The sequence below is a fragment of the Solanum pennellii genome, chromosome 1, assembly GCF_001406875.1.
Source record: "Solanum pennellii chromosome 1, SPENNV200".
NCBI lineage: Eukaryota > Viridiplantae > Streptophyta > Magnoliopsida > Solanales > Solanaceae > Solanum > Solanum pennellii.
The window spans coordinates 99,808,592-99,832,322 of record NC_028637.1 but is presented as its reverse complement, the minus strand read 5'-3'; the positions used below and the strand labels follow the sequence as shown (position 1 = coordinate 99,832,322).

Sequence of the window (23,731 nt, the reverse complement as noted above, 5' to 3'; positions counted from 1 at the left end):
CCCCCCCAACCACCACCACACACACCACACCCCCTCAAAAAAAATTTTGCCAAGTTAATCAAAAATTTTCCAAAAAAAAAAATCAAGTTTGCCCCCACACCTCAATTCTTTATTTTTTATTTTAAAAACCAAATAGTGCAAGTAAGGACTTCTATTATTAAAAATGAGTGAGTGTATGGAGAAATAAGATCGGGAGGAGCTAATTCAAACCCTTTCAGTAGAATAAAAACAACTCTGACGTTCAATCCCCCTTTTTTACCGGTATATATAGATTCTCATATTTACCCAATTTATCCATAATTATATGAGTTTTAATAGGTTGAAGTTTAAATTTATCCATTTAAGAATATATTATTAATCCTTTTAATTCAATATAAGAAATAAATTCATTCCCATATATAGGCTAAAATTGTCAATCCAATCCCCACATACTTAAAATAAATATGATCATCAATATATTATTCAAAATAAATAACTAGATAAATAAATTTCTTGACTAAAAAATTGATTTGAAATACTAGTTGAAAGAAGAATTAAAAAAAAGTGAAAGAGAAGAACTACAAAAAAGAAAGTTGAGGCTCAATAAATGCATGATATACGTATTTTACATAAATTTTAGTACTTTTGATCAATGGTCCTTTTTTCTATTTGGTAATTAATTTGTTATTTCTTCTTTTAAATAATAGTTGGTTTTGGGGCTGTTCGAATTGTTATTCCCGGGAGTTTTCCAATTGGTTGTATACCAAATTTGCTTACAATATTTTCTACCAATAATCCAACTGCGTACGATGAATACCATTGCTTGAAAGATTTAAATAAGTTGGCATTATTCTACAATCATCCTATGCAAAAAGCCATTCAAGAACTGGAGAAAGAGTATTCAAACATTACACTCATTTATGGTGACTACTACCATGCTTATCCATGGCTTCTGCAAAATGCCACAAGTCTTGTAAGTACTCAAAATATAATTTTTTATATTTTATGATTATAGTAAAGAAATTTTTTTAAAAAAATGTAAGAATGTGACGCATGATATATATGTGAACATGTGATATATACTTTCCTTCTATAAAAGGGATTTAACGATTTATGTATGTATATCGAAAAATTACATAGCTCATTTTGATTGAAATGTGCTGGATTTCACAAAAATAGTCTATCGAAAAGTTGTTATGGAATAGAAGGAGAATATAATTATGATACAATTAGGATATGTGGAGCTCCAGGAGTTCCAAGGTAACCCCACTATTTACATAATTTGGGATGGAGTTCATTTGACACAAACAACATATAATTGTTGGCAATATGGCTAATCGATGACATGTTACCTAAACAAAAATGCACACTTTAGGATTATTTTTTTGTACTTTGCGAAATTCAATGTATGGAGTGGTCAAGGAATTTTCATTTTTTTAATAGAAAAGAATATATTTTTTGTTTTATTTTAATGAACTCATGTTGACTTGATACAATTCTTAAGAAAATATTTATTTTATCAAACAAACTTTATTAATGACGCTTTTGAAATTTTTATATATATCATAAAAAGTCAAATAAAATAAACAGGATAGAGTGCGTAACATTACTCTTAACGTGGTGGCGTGCAACATGTTTAAACGTGTAATTTATCATGTTTATAAACACATGATATTTGACTTTTAAAACGTGTACTAGGCAAAAGTACTTCTAAAATACAAAATAGGGAAAAAGTCTGATATACCCCTCAATTTTGTCATTTAGAGCTGATATACCCCTCATTATTAAAGTGGCTCATATATACCCCTACTTGTAAACAAATGGCTCACATATACCCTTTTCCTCTAACGGAAATGAAAAAAATATTAATTTTAATCTAAATTTTTATTATTTTTTTCTANTGTCATTTAGAGCTGATATACCCCTCGTTATAAAAGTGGCTCATATATACCCCTGCTTGTAAACAAATGGCTCACATATACCCTTTTCCTCTAACGGAAATGAAAAAAATATTAATTTTAATCTAAATTTTTATTATTTTTTTCTAAAAAATATAATCCCATATGAGTAAATTTAATCCTCGTCAAACATTTTTTTTTTGACTTTTTTTTGTTTCAATGACTAATTTATAATTATTATTTTGGTAATCAAATTTATTTATGTTTCACTAATATTCTTGTAAAACTTATTGTAGATGACCAAATTTTTTCTTCGAATACGAAATTAAATTACAATACACAAAAAAAAAATAGTTTAAATTTTTTTTCTTTAAACTAAGGAATGAAAGAAAAAAACAAAATAAGAATAAGAAACTCAAATAATTAATAAAAGAAGTCAAAAAATAATTTTTGTATGAAAAAAATTAAAATATACCTTGAACTTTGATTGAAGAATCATATATACCCCTAAATAATTTAAAAAAAATAAAAATTAGAAGTAACAAATATAAATTTAAAACTAATTTTTTAACTTCCGTTAAATGAAGGGTATATGTGAGCCATTTTGTAACGGCAGGGGTATATGTGAGCCGTTTGTATAACGATAAGGGCATATATGAGTCACTTTTATACTGAGGGATATATCAGTTCTAAATGACAAAGTTGAGGGGTATATAAGACCCTTTTCCCTACAAAATAAAAAGTTAGCGTGATTAAAAAATAGGAAAAAGACATTAATTCCTCTTGGAATTTATATCGAAAAGTTAGTTACACGCTCAAATTATTACGGCGATCTATTACACATTTTTATTATTCAGAAATAATGTTTTTATCATCAATAACTTTTCGATATAAATTCAGGCGTGAATTTATGCGTAATATATTTTAAGCATGTAACGGATTTTCGATATAAATTTAGGGGTGAATATACCCCGACCCCACTTCTCATCTGCTTAATCTTTTCTAAATAGTCATTGCATCTAATTAAAAAATTACAGAATCATTAATCACAACTCCATTATTAAATAAATAACCATTTCATTTAAAAGAAGAAATACACAATTGGCATTTCATTAGTATTTTGAACAAAACTAAATAGAATAAAAATAAAAACGCATCAATGTATTCTCCCTTTTTGAAAAATGTGTATGTCACAAGCAAATTGGGCTAGCTGTCATTTTCGATAAACAAAATCATCATCTTTATTATTATATAAATAATATTTATTTGTTTTTTCTTAATCAATCAAGATATATTTAGTGTAGATCACGTTTCCCGTACTTACAAATAAATTTCAACTTTCATTTTTCATAATTCGATCAAGTCATGGCATTGTTAATTAGAGAAGCCATTTTTTTGATAATCATGTGTTTCGTGCTTCTTCAACAAAACGGAGATGCACAAAAGCATAAAAAAAGTGAAGGATTGTTAATGAATTGCAGATTTGATAAAATATATCAATTAGGCGATTCAATTTCTGATACCGGAAATTGTCTCAGAGAGAGCTTTTGTGGAACTCATTCTTCATGTAGAAGATCTCCTTATGGAATGAATTTTTTCCATAAAGTTACAGGCAGATGTTCTGATGGAATGCTCATGATTGATTTCATAGCTATATCGATCTCTAATTACTTTATAAATTACCTGTATTCAATATAATGTACGTATTATTTTTTTTTTTGACAGCTCGGGAATCTGGTCTTCCATTTCTAAATCCGTTCAAGGATGAAAATGCAGATTTTAGTCATGGTGTGAATTTTGCTGTAGCAGGGGCTACTGCTTTATCAGTTGAATCACTTGCAGAGAAGAACATTTCTATGTCTTTTACAAATAGTACATTAAGTGTGCAGCTTCATTGGATGTCTTCTCATTTCAAATCCATTGCTTCTCCTGGTAAGGAATTCATTAACTACATTCAGTTAATTTAGTCATCGCGTTGATGAGGAGTTGAATCGATATACTTTTTTTCAGAAGAAAAATTGAAGAAATCGCTTTTCCTAGTTGGAGAAATAGGAGGAAATGATTTAAATTATGGTTTAGGCCAAGGTAAATCTATCAAAGAGGTTCGAAAAATGGTGCCAGAAGTTGTTCAAACTATAATTCATGGTGTTAAAGTGAGGTTTTGATCTTGACTTTAAATAATAACACTGTTATCTATCTAAATTTTGTTTCATGATGATCATGAATTGTTATTTTCAGAGGGTTATCGATATTGGAGCTACTCGAATTATTATTCCAGGTAATTAATTCCCTATTTGGTTGTAGCACGTCTAAGTTAACAAAATTCAAGACCAACAAAACAACGGCCTACGATGAGTATCATTGCCTGAAAGATTTAAATAGCCTTGCAAGATTCTTCAATCATCATCTGCAACAAGCCATTGTCCAAATGAAGAAAAAATATCCAAACGTTATATTGATTTATGGCGATTACTACAATGCCTATTTGTGGCTTCTACGAAATGCAGTCTCCCTTGGTAAATATAATTCTCTCTACCTATTTTTGAACTTTACTCATCTTGTAAATTTTAAAATTTCATCAATTAACTAATTTATTTAACGTTCTTGATTGAAATGTATTTCCAGGATTTGATAAAAAATCATTACAGAAAGCTTGTTGCGGAACAGGTGGAAAGTATAATTATAACCCAAGTAGAACATGTGGTGCAGCAGGAGTGCCAGTGTGTGTTGATCCAAGTACTCATATTAGTTGGGATGGAATTCATTTGACACAAGAAGCATATAAATGGATGGCAAGATGGCTAATTGATGACATTTTACCTCAATTGAATTGTTATAATCATAGTGTGATTTAATCGTACCCATAACAAGCTGTTGCTATTTCACCGCTCTCCTGGTGAATCTCACTCACCACTCTCGTTTTCTCCCTCGCGCATCTCGCTTTTTATACAAATGCAAATGTATAAAATGTGTTTGTGTTTGTATTTGTATAAAGCGAGAAAAATTATATATATATATATATATATATGTCCGATCTCTCTCTCCTCTTTCAAATCTCGCTCGCCACCCTGGCCTCTCTCGCTTATACAAACAGAAAAGAAATATAGAAATTGTATTTCTGTTTGTATAAAGCGAGAGAAAATTGCAAATACACATTCAAATATATATAGATATATCTTCCTCTTATACACTTATAATTATATGATACAAATATTCTCCTGCCCAATTTTCTTTTGCCTTTTTTTTCCTCGTTTTAAACAAAATTGATCATTTGTGTATGTATACCAAAACAGAAACAATTTATATACAATCACTTTCTTTTGATGTGTACAATGAAATATACATATTTGTGTTTGTTATGGAACACAATTATCCGAACTATAGTTATAGTTCACTAATATGATTTTTATGTTTGCTATACGTGAAAATTATTCTTTAATTTAATATGAGAAAAATGAATTTATTTCACCTATATGAGCTGAAATTGACACCCCTACACCACATACTTAAATTAATATAATTACCAGTACATTATGCAAAATAAATAATTAGACAGATATATTTCCCTACTAACAAAATTGATTTGGAAAACTAGTCGAAAGAAGAACTAAAGAAAAAGTGAAAGGGAAGTATTACAAAAAAGAAATCGAGGAGAAAAGAATAGAAATCAACTAGTGAAAAATAGGATCTTGGTGTTATTTTATTTTAAAAGTAATTCCTTCTCACGCACTATTTCTTGGTCAAAGTTATTTTTTAGAATTATAAATTTTTACCATTATTTTGAAAAATATATTAATAATTTAGAAATTACTTCTAAGCGGTTTATTAACTCTACAAGAAATTTAGATGAAAAATAAAATTAAATTTACCACAATATTTATGTCACAAAAATATCGAGAAAAGTAAAATCATATCAATTCGTGCCTAATGTTTTTTCTGAAGTTGTTATAGTCTAATAATATATTAATAGTCATTCCCTCACAATATTCTGCTTTCTCGTCATGGGAATATAATTATAATAATTACGATTTAAATTAATTAATTACAATGTTTTAAAACATTAAAAAGACGTGGTGGCGTGTAATGTAACATTGACTTAATGCTATGGTTACCCCACAATGAGTTAATTGATGACGTGTTATCCTAATTAATCTGTGATGTTTAAATTCAATTTTTTTTTCTTTTTTTTTCGCAAATTTATAATTAGACAGTGTCTAGTTTTTCATTAAACATAAAAGGTGATATTTAAATTCAGTAATTATTGTACAAATAATAAATTAGTAATCTGTAAATTTTCTATCAATCTATTTTGGGAAAACAATATTTTTAGTCCCTATATTAAGGCTAATTTCTTATTTTAGTCTTTGTGTTATCTAACTTAGCACTATTGACCTTCAATTAAATCAATTGAGTGATTTTAATCCTTCAACTAACAGATCCGGAAAAGTTAACAGAGAGTTCACTGCTAAAAGGAGTAATTCGAGTATTTTTCAAATTATTGCTTGAGAAAACATACAACTTTTAAAAAGAATTTTCGCTGCAAATCTATCGTTCGTGAATGTAAGAGGGAGGGTTAATGCCTATCAAGTTGGTTTTGTTGAAATTGTAGCTCAGATTGAGGAGTCTGTTCTTCAAGATAGAGACATGGAAGACTTAACTTGTTTTTCAAAAAGAGAGAATTAAAATGAAATATTCGAACTATCCCTTTTAGCAGTGAACTCTCAGTTAATTTTTTTTTTTTTGAATTTGTTAGTTGAAGGATCAAAATCACTCACTTGATATAATTAAAAGTTAATAGTGCTAAGTTAAATTACACGAAAAATAAAATAAGAATATAGCCTCAATACAGAGACTAAAAAGGCCATTTCCCCATCTATTTCTAACATATATTCCTATTTTGTGCACATGATGACTAATTGTCGAGTCTTTGAATGAGATCAACAATTCTTTGATACTGTATAGAGTATCGACGATACATTAGATTATAGCTAAATTAACATTTATCGATGAAAGCTGACTTAATTAAGATGCCAATTTTATGATTTTATTTCTTCTTTCCTTGGCAAAATTGATCAATCAAAAAGCATAAGGATTAAAAATTTTACATCTTCACCAATATTTTTTGAAAATGTTAAATGCTTTTGAGAATATTTATTTTTAAGAGTAAATTTCTTCAAAATTACGATAGTGACCTGTTAATAAAAATAGTGAAAATAAGTTTTAAAATTTAAATTTCAAATTATTTGTCTCGTCCCCATATCTAAATTCAAATATCCCCAATGGCCCAAACCATACCCTTTGACCCCGATCCCGTGCCCTCCACCCAAGCCCGCCAGCTTAGTGTTTTTTGCGATAATGTATTTTTGTTTATTTGTTAAATATGTGAAATTTAAAAAATAAATCACTTCTTTTAAGATATAATACTTCACGAATTTTTTTTTTAAAACAAAAAACACCCTCAAGAGTCAAGTACCAACTTTGTCCAGGTGACCCAAATGCTTCTCCGGCCCTCGAATAGTCTTAATATAGTGTTAATTTTAAATTAATTAAATTTAAATACAAATATTAAACATCAGATCAGATAAACTTTTTTTAAAAAAAATACTTCCCTAAAGCTTCTTTTGTTAATATTTTCGTCTCAAATTTAGTGTTTTAGTTGAAAATATGAATTTTAAAAACCTCGAAAAGTTTTATTTTTATCATTTTACTTTAGTTTGAGGATATTTTTTGCGGCTAGGAAAGAAATTTGAACAGCCCTTTTGCGCGCTTTTCATTTAATTGTTGTGATATGCAGCAACTGCAAAATAATTGTTTTTATTTGGCTTAAGTCATCTGCGACTCCTTAAAGTTGTCCACATAATTCATTTAGACATCTGAACTAGGACTTATATCTATTGAACACCTAAATTATTCAAGACATGTCCTATTAAACACAAAACGCTGATATGACAAAATAAGTGTACCTCACTTATTATTAGGCGCGTGAATAGATTCAAATACATTTTAGTTTTATTTATTTTTAAAAAATTGTACTTTTTTTGTTTTATCAAACACTTGACATTAAGATTACTAAAAAAATTGTTTAAATTAAATTTTTTGATAAAGAGAAGAAATTGACTCCACTTCCAGCCATAGTCTTCTTCGCCCAAACTTGCTGCATTTCTTTTCTTTAAAGAAATTGACTCCACTTCCAGCCATAGTCTTGTTCGTCCGAACTTTCTCCATTTCTTTTTCTTTGTTATTTCATTTCTTTTCATATATATATATATATATACTAATTGATAAAAAAATTTGTTGGCCTCTGTCCATCTCTATTTTTGGCACTCTAAACAGACATTATCAGTCAAATTAAATTGTAAACTAATAAGTTTATTGTGAAAAAATGATATCATAAATTTCATAGAATTAATTTGAATATTCTCGATTTCTCTTTGCTGATAATTTTAAAAAGATTCATGTCGATTTATTTTTCACAAGCATTTCAAAAATTACTTTGCTATGCACACAAATTGTAGGAGTAATAAGAAGAAGAAAAAAGATGGTCCGCCGGAGGAATCGAGAGCGGTGAGTGGCGAGAAGAAGAACGACAAGGGTTTCAGTAGGTGGGATTAGATTAATTAGGGTTGGAAATTATTTTTATCTTTCAAAATTAAAAGTTCATTTCTTAAGGTTAGATTGAGTTATTGACCACGTGTCACAATGTTATTGGTAACTTTATCAAAGTACAGTGTGTGAGTTACACGCATAATGTTTTTTATGTTGATTACCGTTTTGTGTTCAATAGACACACATTTGTTAATATTAAAGTGTCTAATAGGTACTAAGTCTGGTTGAGGTGTCTAAATGAATAATGAGGACAACTTTAAGGGGCCGCAAATGACTTTAGCCTTTTTATTTTGTTATCTTTTTTATGGAGTAACTTATTCACACTTTGCACGATAATTAATATTTAATAACTTCGTTAAAATTAGGAATAATCATTCTTTAATATTTGAATATTGAAAATTTGGTATTGTCACATATAGCAAAAATCTAAAAATTATAGGATTCTTTATCTTCTACAATTTTTAATATTTATTCTTCGATATAATTATCTTCTCAATATCGATTAATTTTTCATGAATTGATCAAATATCATTTTTCTATTTTTCATATGTACATACAAAATATAAAATACTCAATTTTTTGTATGTACATTTCTCACAGGAGAAAATGAGAAATCAACTTTTTCCTCTAAAAAAAGTTCAAAAGGAACAGAAATTTCTTCTCTTTCTTCCTTCTCCAATTCCCGTAAAGCTTCAGCAAAAATTCTTGTGAAAGTTTTTTCTTTGAAAAGCAAATTGTTGTAGTAATAAATACGTAATTATAAATTATGACTTTACATGGTGTATTTCGTCTCTATATGTGATTACACTTTTTAACTAATGAAATAAATTCATTAATCTCGCAAAGTTTATATATTTAATTAGATTCATTAGCTCTTATAACCAAAAATGCAAAAGTAATTCAAATATAAATTCATGACAGATAAAAATATTATAAATCATTGAATAAAACACTAACGTAAGCTATTACACAAAGTAATGATAAAGAAACAGATAGGAAATAGAAAATATTTATCATGATTGTGATTATAGTTGTTAAAGGAATTGAGTAGTAAAAGTAGTTTTTCTCTTGACATGATGAATGGAGGAAAAAATTACTACAAAATTATAGTTTTGTTTCGTTATATTATTTTTTAAGATTTAAAATAGAACATTTAAATAATTTAAGCCGTATTAAGTAACTCAATATAAAAATGGTTGAAGGTCCAAAAGCCTTATGGTTATCTGATATGTGTTTTACAATTTGCATAGCAAATTATCAATGCAATTCATTTATTTTTCTGTCAGTTGTTCATCAAAGATAAAAATCAATGTGAAATCATTTTAATTATGAACATTCAAAATTTCGCTAAGCAATCTATTTTTATTTACATTTAATTACATTAATTTCATAAATTGCTATATTATTTACTTTGATTCATTCCGTCATAAGTATCTGATTAGTCTTTAATCCATTCAATTCACGTATAATGAAGTTGAAAATTCAATTTGGGGCTATTTTAGAGTAAACACTAACACTATAGTCAACTGGGAAAATAATTGCTTTTATTTTTATTTTCAGACATGTATGTCCATATTGCACATCACATGGGAATTAATTAAGATTTTAATTAATTAATTAATTACAATGTCTACAAAGACATAATGTCGTGTAACGTAACGCTGTCTTATGTGCTAATGATTAATAAATTATAATCACAAATAGATAATTGGATTTAAGGGGGTTAAGTTTTTCTACATAGGTATATACATAGGTTATATATAGACTCTTCGTTCATTTACTGGTTCATTTTATTAATTTGAAATGTCCAATAATATTTGTCCAGTTTAAAAAATTAAGAGATAATTAATCATTTTGTAATACCAAGAAATTTGTTACTGTTTATGTGATATTATTTTCACTTAGCACAGAGATTAAGAATAAACAAAAAAACTTTATAAATTTATCGTCTAAAATATCATTAACCGTTTAGATAGTTATAGATTATTTTATTAAAGCCAAACCTGAGATTTAAAGTTGAAGTTATTTGCTATTATTAAAATTGAAAATATTTTTTAAACGAATTAAAAAAAAAAGTATGACGAATAAAGGGAACTATTTTAAAATAAGAAATAATACAGACAAGCTAACTGCTTATTAAATATATAAAACTAATCGCGTGTATTATCATGTAATATTTTTAAATTATTAGAATGATAATTTAATAATCTCTTGCTAGCTGGCTCTACTACTACTAATAACAAGGATAATAATTACTAGTACAACTACTACTATTGTTGTTTTGATTTTTATTAATCTAGATTGCTATTTTGGTGTTCCAATTTTTCATAATTAGTAAAAAAAGAAAAATTGAATGGCGTTTGCAATACGAGTTATTTTAGTGATCAGTTTGGTAATTATTCAACAGAACAGCGATGCACAAGAATTAATCAAGCTTCAAAATCCAAGATTAATAAATTGCAGATTGGATAAAATATATCAATTTGGTGACTCAATTTCTGATACTGGCAATTGCATCAGAGAGCCTCTTTGTCAATCTCATTCTGATTGTAGAAAACATCCTTATGGAATGAATTTTTATCAGAACGCAACGGGACGTTGTTCTGATGGAATGCTCATGATTGATTTCATAGGTAATGTTTTTATTCGTCAAAACTGCTCGACAAATTATTTTTTCCAATGACGTATTTTCATGATTGTGACAGCATTGGAATCGGGTCTTCCGCTTCTAAATCCGTACAGGGATCGAATTGCAAATTTTAGACATGGTGTCAATTTCGCAGTAGCAGGGTGTACTGGTATATCAGCTGAAATTATGGCAGAAAATAAGATTTTTAATACAGCATTTACCAATAGTTCATTAACTGTGCAACTTGATTGGATGTCTTCACATTTTGAAACTACCTGCACTACTGGTAATTTGATTAATTTAGGTCTCCAGCTAATTGTAAACTGATTAATTAACAAATTGATATGACGTTTTTTAATTGATTTTGCTGTTAGATTGTCGAAAAAAATTGAAGAAATCACTTTTCCTAGTTGGAGAAATAGGAGGAAATGAATTCAATTATGGCTTATTACAAGGTAAATCCATGGAAGAGTTGCGAAAAATGGTGCCAATTGTTATTCAAACAATCATTCATGGTGTTAAAGTGAGGTTTTGATATGAAATTTTTTGAATTTTAATTTATCTAGAATTGTTTTCTAATCATTCAATTGTTGTTTTCAGAGGGTCATTGATTTTGGGGCTACTCGAATTATAGTTCCAGGCAATTTTCCTATTGGTTGTGTCCCAATTTTTCTAACGCAATTCATGACTGACGAATCAAATGCTTACGATGAGTATCATTGTTTGAAAGATTTGAATAATTTTTCAATCTTTTTCAACAATCATTTGCAACAAGCTATTGATGAAATGAAGAAAAAACATCCGAACATTACACTGATTTATGGTGACTACTACAATGCCTTTATGTGGTTTTTACGAAATGCAGTTGGATTTGGTAAGTTCTAAAAAGATGTGGTTTCTTTTTTCTATTTTTAGGTCAAAAAGTCATATGTGATTAAGATTTTTTTTTATTGAAATATATTTTCAGGATTCGATAAAAATTCTCTACAGAAAGCATGTTGTGGAACTGGAGGAGGAAATTATAATTATAACATACGTAAAAGATGTGGATTTCCAGGAGTTGAAGTGTGTGCTAACCCGAGTACATATATCAATTGGGATGGAATTCATATGACACAAGAAGCATATAAATATTTGGCAAGATGGCTAATTGATGACATGTTACCTCAATTGAACTGTCATATTTAAGTTCAAAATTTTAATTTCGATGTATACGTTATTGTTGTGCTTTGTTGATGGCTAATTGTTGCTTTATATAAGGTGTGTTTGGTACGAAGGAAAATATTTACTTGGAAAATATGTGGATGTGTAACTTTTTTTTTCATGTTTGATTGGTGAGAGAAGATATTTTCTGAAATATATTTTTAATGTTTAGTTGGTGAATGAAAAATATTTTCTAAAATACATCATTTATTTTTAGCTTGAACTAGAAAATACTCTTTAAGAAAATAATTTTTAATTCGAAACGATCAAATACCTAACCTTGACACCCAAAGTAGGATACGAACCCGACCATCATTCCTAAATCCGACCCAAGATTTTCAATCCTGAAATATTTCCCAAACACAATTTTCTAAAAGATATTGATAGGGCGGGGTAGGGGGGGGGGACTGAGGATAGGAGTAACGTAAAAATAATTATTTTTTTTAAAAAAAATAAAAATTGACGGGGTCGGCCACTAGGTTGGGGTAGAGATGGCTTGGAGTTTGTTCGGTGTTAGAGTTCAAAATATATTTGAAATCTAAAAAATAAGAAAATTTTAAATTTTAAATTTCTTTTGATGGGGGAAAGGTAAGGTAAGGGATACATGTAGAGCTGTCAATTTGGGCTAGCTCATTACATCCGGGTAAATTTATACAGACTTCGACATTTTATGGGTCAGGCTGGGCTAGCCTATTTTTGGTGTGGGCCAGAAAATGACTGACCTAACCCACAAATATGTGGGCTACAGGCTTGCCAGGCCAGCTACTTTTTAAAAAATTATATATATATTTTAATTATTAAATTAAATTATAAATTATAATTTAAAAATATTATCATAAATATCAACAAAAGAATATTACATAATGTAATGTTACTACTTGTTGATCAAATCCATAAATAAAATTATCTTTATAATATTTATTAAGTTTTTTTTAACGTAAAAGTATAAATATTTAAATAGAAATATTAACCTAATTGTTTTGAGTTTAGACTCTATTTAATTTTAAATTTTGATATTATATTAGATTTTTTAATTATTTTTTATTGGCCCACGGGCCGACCCTACCGATATTTCTCAAGCCCCACAAATCAGCAGACTTATTGAAGCTGGGCTAGAAAACCTTTCTTACATGGACTCCAAAAATCGTAGCTCAACCTTATAAAATTGGGAAAATTGTGGAGAATGACAAATTAAGGAAGGTAATTATATTAAATAAACCCCCTTTCAGTTATTTTCTTTAAAGGACAAACTCTCCGTAAGTTTGCTATATCAGATCCCACAATTTTGTATAAAAAAAATTTCTCCAAAACAAAATCCTCTTTTCCCCTCGTTCTGTGCTTTAAATACAATTTCTTCTTCTTCCTTCAATTTCTCCACAATTTTCTCCATATTTGTAATTTCAAACTACCAGCTTCTTCTATCACACACATCATTGCGTTTTTTCAAACTATTTCAAAAATTTCAAGGTACTACCTAAAACTCATCTCACATTATCAATTTTTGTTCATTTTTTTGAATTTCTTAAAACTACCTTTCACTTCACTTGTTAATTCCTTCAGAATTTTGGTTCAATCAATGGATGCCCAATCTCCATCGAAAAGATTCACAAGAGGTATACCATTGCATGTTGAAATTGATGTTGAACACCCATCATTTTCATTGGGTCTAACTCAGGAATTTGGAGAGATCTCAGGTTCATTGTCTAAATCTACTACCATTCAAGAGATAAGATCCAAATTCAATAATGACCCAAGTAGATTTGTTGATGGAGGTGTAAAGAATCCTGTCGATGTTGTTACTGGGTCAAGTAAGAAAAGAAAACATAAAACTGATGTTTATACCGTTCATAATGATAAAAATGAAGCTGTTGGTTCTGGGTCAATCGAGCATCATAAGATATTTGTATAATCATTATTCATGTATATGTTTAGATTTTATATTATATGTTTTGTTTTTGTGTTGAATCATGTTTTATACAATTGTAATTGTATAAATGTATAATCTATATTAGTATATGTTTTTGTGTTTCTGTTAATTCATGCCTTATATAATACTGTTTGTATAAAATATATAATAAATTCTTGTATCTGTTTATGTGCTTATACAATTGTAGTTGTATAAATTAATAACAGATAGTATTAAATAAATAGTATTAAATAATATTAGTATTTACTGTGTACTAATCCTAGTCCTATTAGGATTAGTACTCCTTAATCCTAGTCCTATAAGGCCTAATTTCACATGGTATAATTTATATTAGTATATGTTTTGTGTTTCTGTTGATTCATGCCTTATACAATACTATTTGTATAAATGTATAATAAATTCTTGTATCTGTTTCTGTGCTTATACAATTGTTCTTGTATAAATATATAATATCTTAATATCTGCCTTATATTCATACCTTATACTGCCTAATTTACTGCTTCATTATACAATTGTGTGTATAAATGTATAATTTATCTACTTCAACAGCTTGATCAATTTTTTGAATTGTCTATAATGAAGCTATTACAAGTGAAGGAGAAAAAGAAACAATGAAACTAAAACTGAGTTCGCGTGAATTATGGAATCTTTTCCTTATTTATCTGCCGCGTATTTTTTTTTTAAAAATTGAATTGTATAAAGGAAAGATATTTGTTAACTGTTATACACAAAAAGTCACCCGTAGCAAACTTTTAATTTGCTACGGAATGCAATTTTGAATAATTTGCTATAGCCTACAATTGTCAATTTTTTCTTTGCTATATATAAAATTTGCCCTATAAAATTTCGAGTTAGGCCAGGCCGGCCCAACAGACCTAACCTATATTAACGGCTCTAGGTACGAGATAGAGTAAGAAGAAAAAATATTATAATTTAAGGATATAAGTAAAATTGTGAAAAATGTTCTCTTTAATTTTTTAAGATAAATTATTTTCCTTAAAATCATAAAAATGAGTTGATTTGAACTATCACGTTTAAGTTCAAATTTTAATTCAATGTATACGTTATTGTCGTGCTTTGTTTCGATCCGTGGTCAATTAGTCTTCTGCACATGATGGTTAATTGTTGCTTTGAATAATGGCGCGTTTGGACTTTTGTACAAAGGGAAATGTTTTCATTACTATTTAGGATGTTAAAATATTAAAAATTGAAAATTTGATATTTTCTTAGGAGTATTTAGAATCATTTTTTATTTCGCATAAGTAATCTAATTAGAGAAGAATTATCTAGTTAATTCTATTAGAAAAAGTCGAAAGTTAGTTATCTATTGTATTATCCTTACCCTTTATCAAAATAGAAAAATATTAGCACAGTTTTATTAGAGCCACTAATATGAGTTAACTCACGCCATTTGAGCTAATTTATACAAGAAATTTTATAATCAGACTGAGCTAGCTCATTTTTGTATGGCTAGAAAATGATAGGTCCAACCTACAAAATACGTGAGTTACATGCTTACCGATACCAATTTACTTTTTTAAAAAATTATATTTATTTTTATAATTGTTAAATTAAATAAAATTATAAAAATATTATCATAAATATTGACAAAATAATGTTACATGATGTTAATGATGTTAGTTTTACTACTTGTAAATCAAATCAACTAAAAAATTTTTTTTTATAATATTTATTAAACTTTTTTTCAAATAAAGTATAAATATCTAAGTAGAAATACTAATCTAATTATTTTGAGTTTAAAGTCTTTTTAATTTTTAATTTTAATATTATATTATATTTTTAAATTAATTTTTATTGGCTCACGGGCTGATCCTACCAATATTTCTCAAGTCCCACAACTTATTCAGGCCGGACTAAATTTTTTTTCTTAAATAAGCTGTAAAAATCTTAGCTCAACTCTATTAAATTACGAATTAAGCCAAATCAATTTAACAGGCATAGTCCATATTAATGACTCTATTCGTAATGTAATACACAACGCTGGAATGTGGTCTTCCTCTTATGAAATCACTTATGACTTTAAGCAAGGTAAATCTATAAAAGAGTTGCCAAGAATATTATACTTTTGCTTTTTCTTCTTTTTTTTTTTTTTAAGAAAATTATTTTTGCGGCTTAGAATGAAAAGAAAATCAATTGCTCGTTTTACTTGCGTAATTTTTTTAACAATATCAAACAAGTAGAGTATTATTTTTAAAAAAATCTTTTTTTTAATTCGAGTATATTTTTGTGTCTAGAAAAGAAAAGAAATACCAATTGCGACTTTTATTCTCTCTTTTGTTTGTATGTGTCATCTAATATCTAATCTGTACGAAACAACAAAAATAACATTAATTAATTGTTTTTATTTCATTCCTTTCTAGGAAATACGTTTTATTGTAATCAAATGTCATGCTAGAAGACCAAGGAGAGACATATCAAAAGAGTTACAAACATTTAACAAGTCATGCAAGAAGACTAAGGAGAAACATATCAAAATGAATACAAACATTTAACATGATTTTGTTAATCCATCTAATCCACAATCAAATTATATATAAAAGAAAATACAAAGTATCGAGAGAAATAATCTTATAAATTTACTCAGAATAAAGAGAGATTCATACAAGTGCTTACATATCACTTATATCTCACAAATTATCTTCCTAAAAAAAAATCTCAAATTCCTTTAAATTACATTAGGAGTAACAGTGATTAAAAAAAAGGAGATTTCACATATAGCCACTTAAAAATAATCAAATTACTCTCCATAACTATAGTTTGATAATTACAATTCGTAACTACATGTTATATGGAGGAGAGAGGCGAGAGAGAGGGAAAAGAGTGGGAGAAAAGTGAATTATATATGTATATTGATTAAATAATTATATTTTATACATATGTATTTGTATATAGCAAGAGAGATTGGGAGAGGGAAGAGAGAGGCAAGATAGAGAAAGGGCAGAGAGTGGGAGAGAGGTGAATTGTATATGTATATAGGTTAAATAATTGTATATTATACATATGTATTGTATATCTTGGCAAATTATACATATACAAACATAACTAATTATACAAACTCCAAGTCAGTCCACATAATTAATGTATAATATTGTCGGGAGTGGTAATTATGGCAAAGTATAGCTATGTGACTAATTAAATAGTATAAATTTGCTTAGCCGCATAATTTTTCCTAAAAAAAGCATCATCATCAACAACAACAATAATAATAATAATAATAACAATAATAATAATTTTAAAAAAAGGAGCAACAATGATAATGATTTTTTCACTATTATCAACAACAACAATAATAATAATAATAATTTTAAAAAGAGCAATAATAATAACAAAAATAATAAAAGAAAATAACAATATTACTAATAATAATAATTACAATAACAATAACAATAATAAAAATAAAAATAAAAATAACAATGTTTATAACGATAATTCATAATTTATAATAATTAACTTCAGTTCCTAGATTGCCCAAAATAGTTAGAAAAGTCATATTTCAAACTTGGAGATGACTGCATTTATGGTTTAAAACAAGTTAAAACTACAGGAAGTTACTAAATTTCTTATCGAGTACTATCAAACCAATACGTGATAATTTAGATATAAAATTCATAATTTTTGTAATTTAAGCATAAAACTAAAGAAAAATAAATAGTTAACATAAATAGATTTATATTGTATCGTGAGAATACACGTTTACCCGATAATTTTTTTCCCTTTTATCTCTTTTCATGTTACAACTTCCACTTTTTTGTATTAATGTAGTCATATAAGTAAAATAATTATTTTACATTACTTTTACTAGTTAATACAAATTGAAAGAGAAGAGGTCTTACTGGTATACTGGCATTTAATTAGCTAGTTCTCACCAAGTACGTCTCAACCAATTAGTGATGCATGAGTCATTTTCAGAGGTACACAAAAGGTAACGATTGTTGCCTGATCAACTCGTTGTATTTAGCTAAGAATTTTCCTCAATTGAACTTAATCGAATCAAATAGATTTATGTTATTTTTTAAAAATAAAATTGTAAATTTTTATTTTGGTGTATAATCGTCCTGAACAATTGTAATGATTATTTTAATTTATGAAAATTTGAATCGTATAGCCGTAAGTTAACCATATATTGAATTTAATATATAAATATATTTTGTAACATTTTTTAAATATAAATATAACCTAAAGTCCTAGACTTATGGTGACTAGACTACTTTAAGTCTTTGATTTTTAATTAACTTTTTATTTAATTAAAGATTAAAACGGTCATAGATACTCTATCAAACAATACAACAAACCCTATGTAAATACTCCTATAATATATTTAAGATCAAATAATACGGCAATAAAGTTTTATATTATTGTCTCCTTAGTGAATAATCAAAGCATATCTTCAAAAACATATTTACGAAAGAAATATTTTAATTTAAAAAAAAATAAAAAATTAATCAAATCATACCAGAGAAACTGATATAATTGAAATAGTTTCAAAAATTTAACTTTGATCATATATTATAGTATACCAAAAAAAAATTAACATAATATAATTTTTTTTAAAATAACCGACTGAACATCACTATTTACCCCTATACTCTATATAAACCAACCACAATATTCTACTAATTATAACATTTCAAGTTGGATCATGGCATTCACAATAAGAGTTGTAGTGCTTCATCTGTTGATAATAGAAATAATAAAAATAAGTTCGTTGCTTCTTCAAGCTAACGCACAAGAATTATTAATAAAGCTCGAAGAACCGAAATTGAAGAAATGCGGAATTAATAGAATTTATCAGTTTGGTGATTCACTTTCCGATACCGGAAATTGCCTGAGAGAGAGCTATTGTGGAGCTCATACTGGGTGTAGATTCCCTCCTTATGGAATGAATTTTTACCAGAAAGAAATAACGGGGCGTTGTTCTAATGGATTGCTCATGGTTGATTTCATGGGTACGTACGATACGTTGAACTCACAACATTATATATATATTAATTATGTATATCTATATATGTATCTGATAATATAATGTACAGCGCTGGAATGTGGTCTTCCTCTCCTAAATCCGTCCTTANTGGATTGCTCATGGTTGATTTCATGGGTACGTACGATACGTTGAACTCACAACATTATATATATTAATTATGTATATCTATATATGTATCTGATAATATAATGTACAGCGCTGGAATGTGGTCTTCCTCTCCTAAATCCGTCCTTGGAAGAAAATGCAAATTTTAGTCATGGTTCGAATTTCGCAGTAGCAGGGGCTACTGCTTTATCAGTTGAACAACTTGCAGAGAGGAACATTTCTATGTCTTATACAAATAGTACATTAACTGTGCAGCTTCATTGGATGTCTTCTCATTTCAATTCCATTTGCTCTACGGGTAAGGAATTATAGTACAATATATAATAAGATATTAATGTTATTATTACATTGATGTTTTTCTATTTAATTTTGTTTGTAGATTGCCCAAAATATTTGGAAAAGTCACTTTTCCTAGTTGGAGAAATAGGAGGAGATGAACTTGCGTATGGGTTTATCCAAGGTAAAACCATACAAGAGTTGCGAACAATGGTGCCTGATATTGTTCATGCCATTATTCGCGGTGTTAGAGTAAGTATCATTGCTATTTGTTATGTTCTGATCTATTTCCGTGCTTGAACTTTTAAATTTTTTTCAGAGAGTTATAAGTTTTGGAGCTACTCGAATTGTAGTTCCAGGTAATATTCCAGCTGGTTGTAACCCGGTTATCCTGACCATATTTGGTACCAGACCCTCAACCACATACGATGAGTATGGTTGCGTCAAAGAGTGGAACAATTTTATGATGTATTACAACAATCATTTGAAACGAGGAATTTACATGCTGAAGAGAGAATATCCAAACATTTCAATCAGTTACGGCGACTACTACAATGCTTATCTGTGGCTTCGACAAAATGCTGTTGCTCTTGGTAAGTGCTAGAAACTCACAACCTCGATCGAGCATCAAGGGCCAAAGATTTACTTGTGTCAACGTATAAGTCTTTCAAATGATGAGCTTAGTTGACCACATGGCCAAACTTATTTTAATGGCTCTATGGATGATTAGATAAAGTGAAGAACCTCATGCAATTTACTAACTTTTTTTAGTAAAATAAAATTTTCAGGATTCGACAAAAATTCTGTACTGAAAGCATGTTGTGGAATAGGTGGAGAATACAATTGTAGAGAAGATATGAGATGTGGTAATCCAGGAGTCAAAGCGTGTGCAGACCCCAATAGTTACATAAGTTGGGATGGAATTCATTTAACACAAAGGGCATACAGTTGGTTAACAAAATGGCTAATCGATGACATAATACCACAATTAAACTGCCTTGTTTGAATTCAATCTTTTAATTTATTTTTGTGAGAAAAAAACTGATATTGTTGGGTGGCAATTAAAAAATGATAGGGATTTAATTTGTCGGATCTGGCACTATTTTTCATGAACAATGTATGGATTGTGGTAGATGCATATTTATGTCATGTGTGTGAGTCTTTTATATTCTGGTCATGTATTTGTTTCTCAAGTTAGTTATACTTTGTGTCTTTTTACGTCTAGATAGTGATAAGATTTGCCTACATTTTATTCTCTTTATACTCTACTTTGTAAAGTTTCACTCAATATGTTAATGTTGTGTTACTAGTGTCAATGTTAATAAGTGAATATTTTGGCTGGTAAATGTATGTATGCAAAGTTTATGTGGTTCAAGATAATAAGCACTTTGGTTTAATTGTATGGAAGAGCTGTTGTCCAACAAACTGTTTCATATCTGTTGTAGCAGGGAGAGGAAGAGACGATTAGAGAAAGACGGACGAGATTAATTATTTTTTTTAATAATGGAGTATAGTTATAAAAGATAACTTTTTAAAATATAATTATGTATAATAAATAGTATAACAAGTACTCCCTTGTCTCTAATTATTTGTCTATTTTTTTTAGTGGTCCCTAATTACTTATTCATCTTAAAACAAGAAAGGACAAAATACTTTTATCTATAGAAAAAGGTTAAAAATACCCCTCAACTTTAGCTTATTAGTTGATTATACCCCTATCGTTAAAACGAAGTTATTTATACCTCGCCGTTATCAATTTCACCATTTATATCCTCAATTGAAAGAAATTCCTAAATCAACAAAATTGACCCGATTTCATAAAATTACCATAAAGAGATCAAGATCTCGAATAATCCACAAATTGATGGATTATTCATATAGAGAGGTCAAAATCTATATCATCCTAGTTTGATAAATAGGCCACTAACGGCCCTCGAATCATGGATAAACCCTAAGAGAGTTGAATCAAGGAATCAACAGAATTGTACCGCTATCTTAATCAATAAAATTATGTTTCTTTATATTTTATTTGTATGATTTGTTTATTTTCCATATGTTTAAAATTTGTTACAAACAAATTGGCACGCCCAGTGGGACCAAATCTCCCTTTATCTATTCTCTCTTAAATCAAGTCTGAAAATCTGAAGCTGCAAAGGTGGAAGAATGAGTACTTCAAGGCTTGTCTTTGAGTTTCAACAAGTCTACACTCCGTCAAGCCTTGAAGTAGGGGGCATATGTAGACATTAAAATTTTGTGGGACTCTACAAGATGCGTTCAATTCGAGTTGGGACTCTACAAATTGTGTTCAACTCAAATAAGGATTCTTGGAGGCTACTCAACTCTATACCCTAGTTTATGCCTATATAAAGGGTACTAAATTTCCTTAAAAGGCATCTCGAAAATTCCATAAAGACATCAAGATCTCGAATACTCCACAAATTGATGGATTATTCATTTAGAGAGTTCAAAATCTATATCATCCTAGTTCGAGAAATACACCACTAACGGCCCTCGAATCATGGATAAATTCTAAGAGAGTAGAATCAAGGGATCAATAGAATTGTACCGCTATCTTAATCAATAAAATTATGTTTCTTCATATTTTATTTGTATGATTTGTTTATTTTCTATATGTTTAAAATTTGTTGCAAATAAATACTATAAATTACAATTTTTTGCATATTAATATGATGAAAAAATACATTTGAAAATATTACTCAAAATCTTTATAATTTAACTCTAAAAATAGAAATCATAATAAATAATACGGGACGGAAATAGTAATAGATATGTTTGGACAATTAATTAAGAATCACGGGGAAATTAATATTGGTGGCCACATGCTTAATTAATGGGATTGTGTCCCCTTAGTACACTCCAAAGGTGTACTATTTTAAACCACCTACCCCAAAAAATCTTTTTCTTATAAATAAAATAAAATAAAATAAAATAAAATAAAATATTTTTCAGATATTAATCTATATAAATTCATTTTTTCATAAATTTCTTGCGAGTCCGAAACTCAAAGGGTAGAAAATATTAACAAAAATTCCAAAACGATATATAAAATTTTATATAAACCAAAACGGTAAAATCGCTGCCGACGCAGCGATTTACTTCAACTGAAAAAGTAAAATCGCTGCTGAGGCAGCGATTTTGCCAAAATTTTTTTTTTTAATATAAAAATGAAATCGCTGCTCAAGCAGCGATTTCAAAATTTTTCTTCTTACAAATCGCTGCCAGGGCAGCGATTTGACATTATTTTTTAATTTTCTTTTTTTTTAAAAAAAATAAGGTATATCGCTGCACTGGCAGCGATTTATGAAGAAATTTTTTTTTTTTAAAAAAAATATATTTTCCAATATAAATCGCTGCCTTAGCAGCGATTTATAAAAAACAAAAAAAAAATTTTTTGTTATTAAATCGCTGACCAATTTTTTAAATAAAAAAAAATTTTAAAAATGTTATAATAGCGATTCTTATATATAAAAAAAATTATAATATTTTTTAAAATTTATGTATATAATTATAAGAAAATATACATTATTTTTAAAAAATTAAAAATAAGTAAGTAATAAATATATTTTCTTTCTAAAAAAGATATTATATTGAATTTAAATTTAAATAATATTTGAATTCAAATAATTAATTTTTTTAAATAAAAAATTTTCTGCATTTTCGTCAGTGTGATTTAAAAAAATTAATTATTTGAATTCAAATATTATTTAAATTTAAATTCAATATAATATCTTTTTTAGAAAGAAAATATATTTATTACTTACTTATTTTTAATTTTTTAAAAATAATGTATATTTTCTTATAATTATATACATAAATTTTAAAAAATATTATAATTTTTTTTATATATAAGAATCGCTATTATAACATTTTTAAAATTTTTTTTTATTTAAAAAATTGGTCAGCGATTTAATAACAAAAAATTTTTTTTTTGTTTTTTATAAATCGCTGCTAAGGCAGCGATTTATATTGGAAAATATATTTTTTTTAAAAAAAAAAAATTTCTTCATAAATCGCTGCCAGTGCAGCGATATACCTTATTTTTTTTAAAAAAAAAGAAAATTAAAAAATAATGTCAAATCGCTGCC

At 27.9% G+C, this 23,731-nt stretch overlaps 2 protein-coding genes, 1 long non-coding RNA gene and 1 pseudogene across 3 annotated transcripts; all 4 read left to right on the top strand.

The window, feature by feature from the left end:
• Positions 1-3,176: 3,176 nt before the first annotated feature.
• On the top strand, positions 3,177-4,762 carry LOC107029501 (annotated as a pseudogene).
• Positions 4,763-10,810: 6,048 nt separating this feature from the next.
• Positions 10,811-12,486, top strand: LOC107030216 (GDSL esterase/lipase At5g03980-like). The gene is made up of 5 exons (XM_015231584.2): positions 10,811-11,116; positions 11,189-11,398; positions 11,487-11,635; positions 11,713-11,986; positions 12,080-12,486. Exons 1-5 carry the CDS (start codon positions 10,837-10,839, stop codon positions 12,298-12,300), a joined length of 1,134 nt encoding a protein of 377 aa, XP_015087070.1. The 5' UTR covers positions 10,811-10,836; the 3' UTR covers positions 12,301-12,486.
• A 1,149-nt stretch (positions 12,487-13,635) lies between these two features.
• Positions 13,636-14,351, top strand: LOC114074886. The gene is made up of 2 exons (XR_003575239.1): positions 13,636-13,782; positions 13,876-14,351. It is a non-coding gene; the product is annotated as an uncharacterized LOC114074886 (long non-coding RNA).
• Positions 14,352-18,877: 4,526 nt separating this feature from the next.
• Positions 18,878-20,985, top strand: LOC107015498 (acetylajmalan esterase-like). The gene is made up of 5 exons (XM_015215806.2): positions 18,878-19,209; positions 19,441-19,647; positions 19,729-19,877; positions 19,945-20,218; positions 20,414-20,985. The coding sequence occupies exons 1-5, from the start codon at positions 18,903-18,905 to the stop codon at positions 20,629-20,631; spliced, it is 1,155 nt and encodes a 384-aa protein (XP_015071292.1). The 5' UTR covers positions 18,878-18,902; the 3' UTR covers positions 20,632-20,985.
• Positions 20,986-23,731: the final 2,746 nt, after the last annotated feature.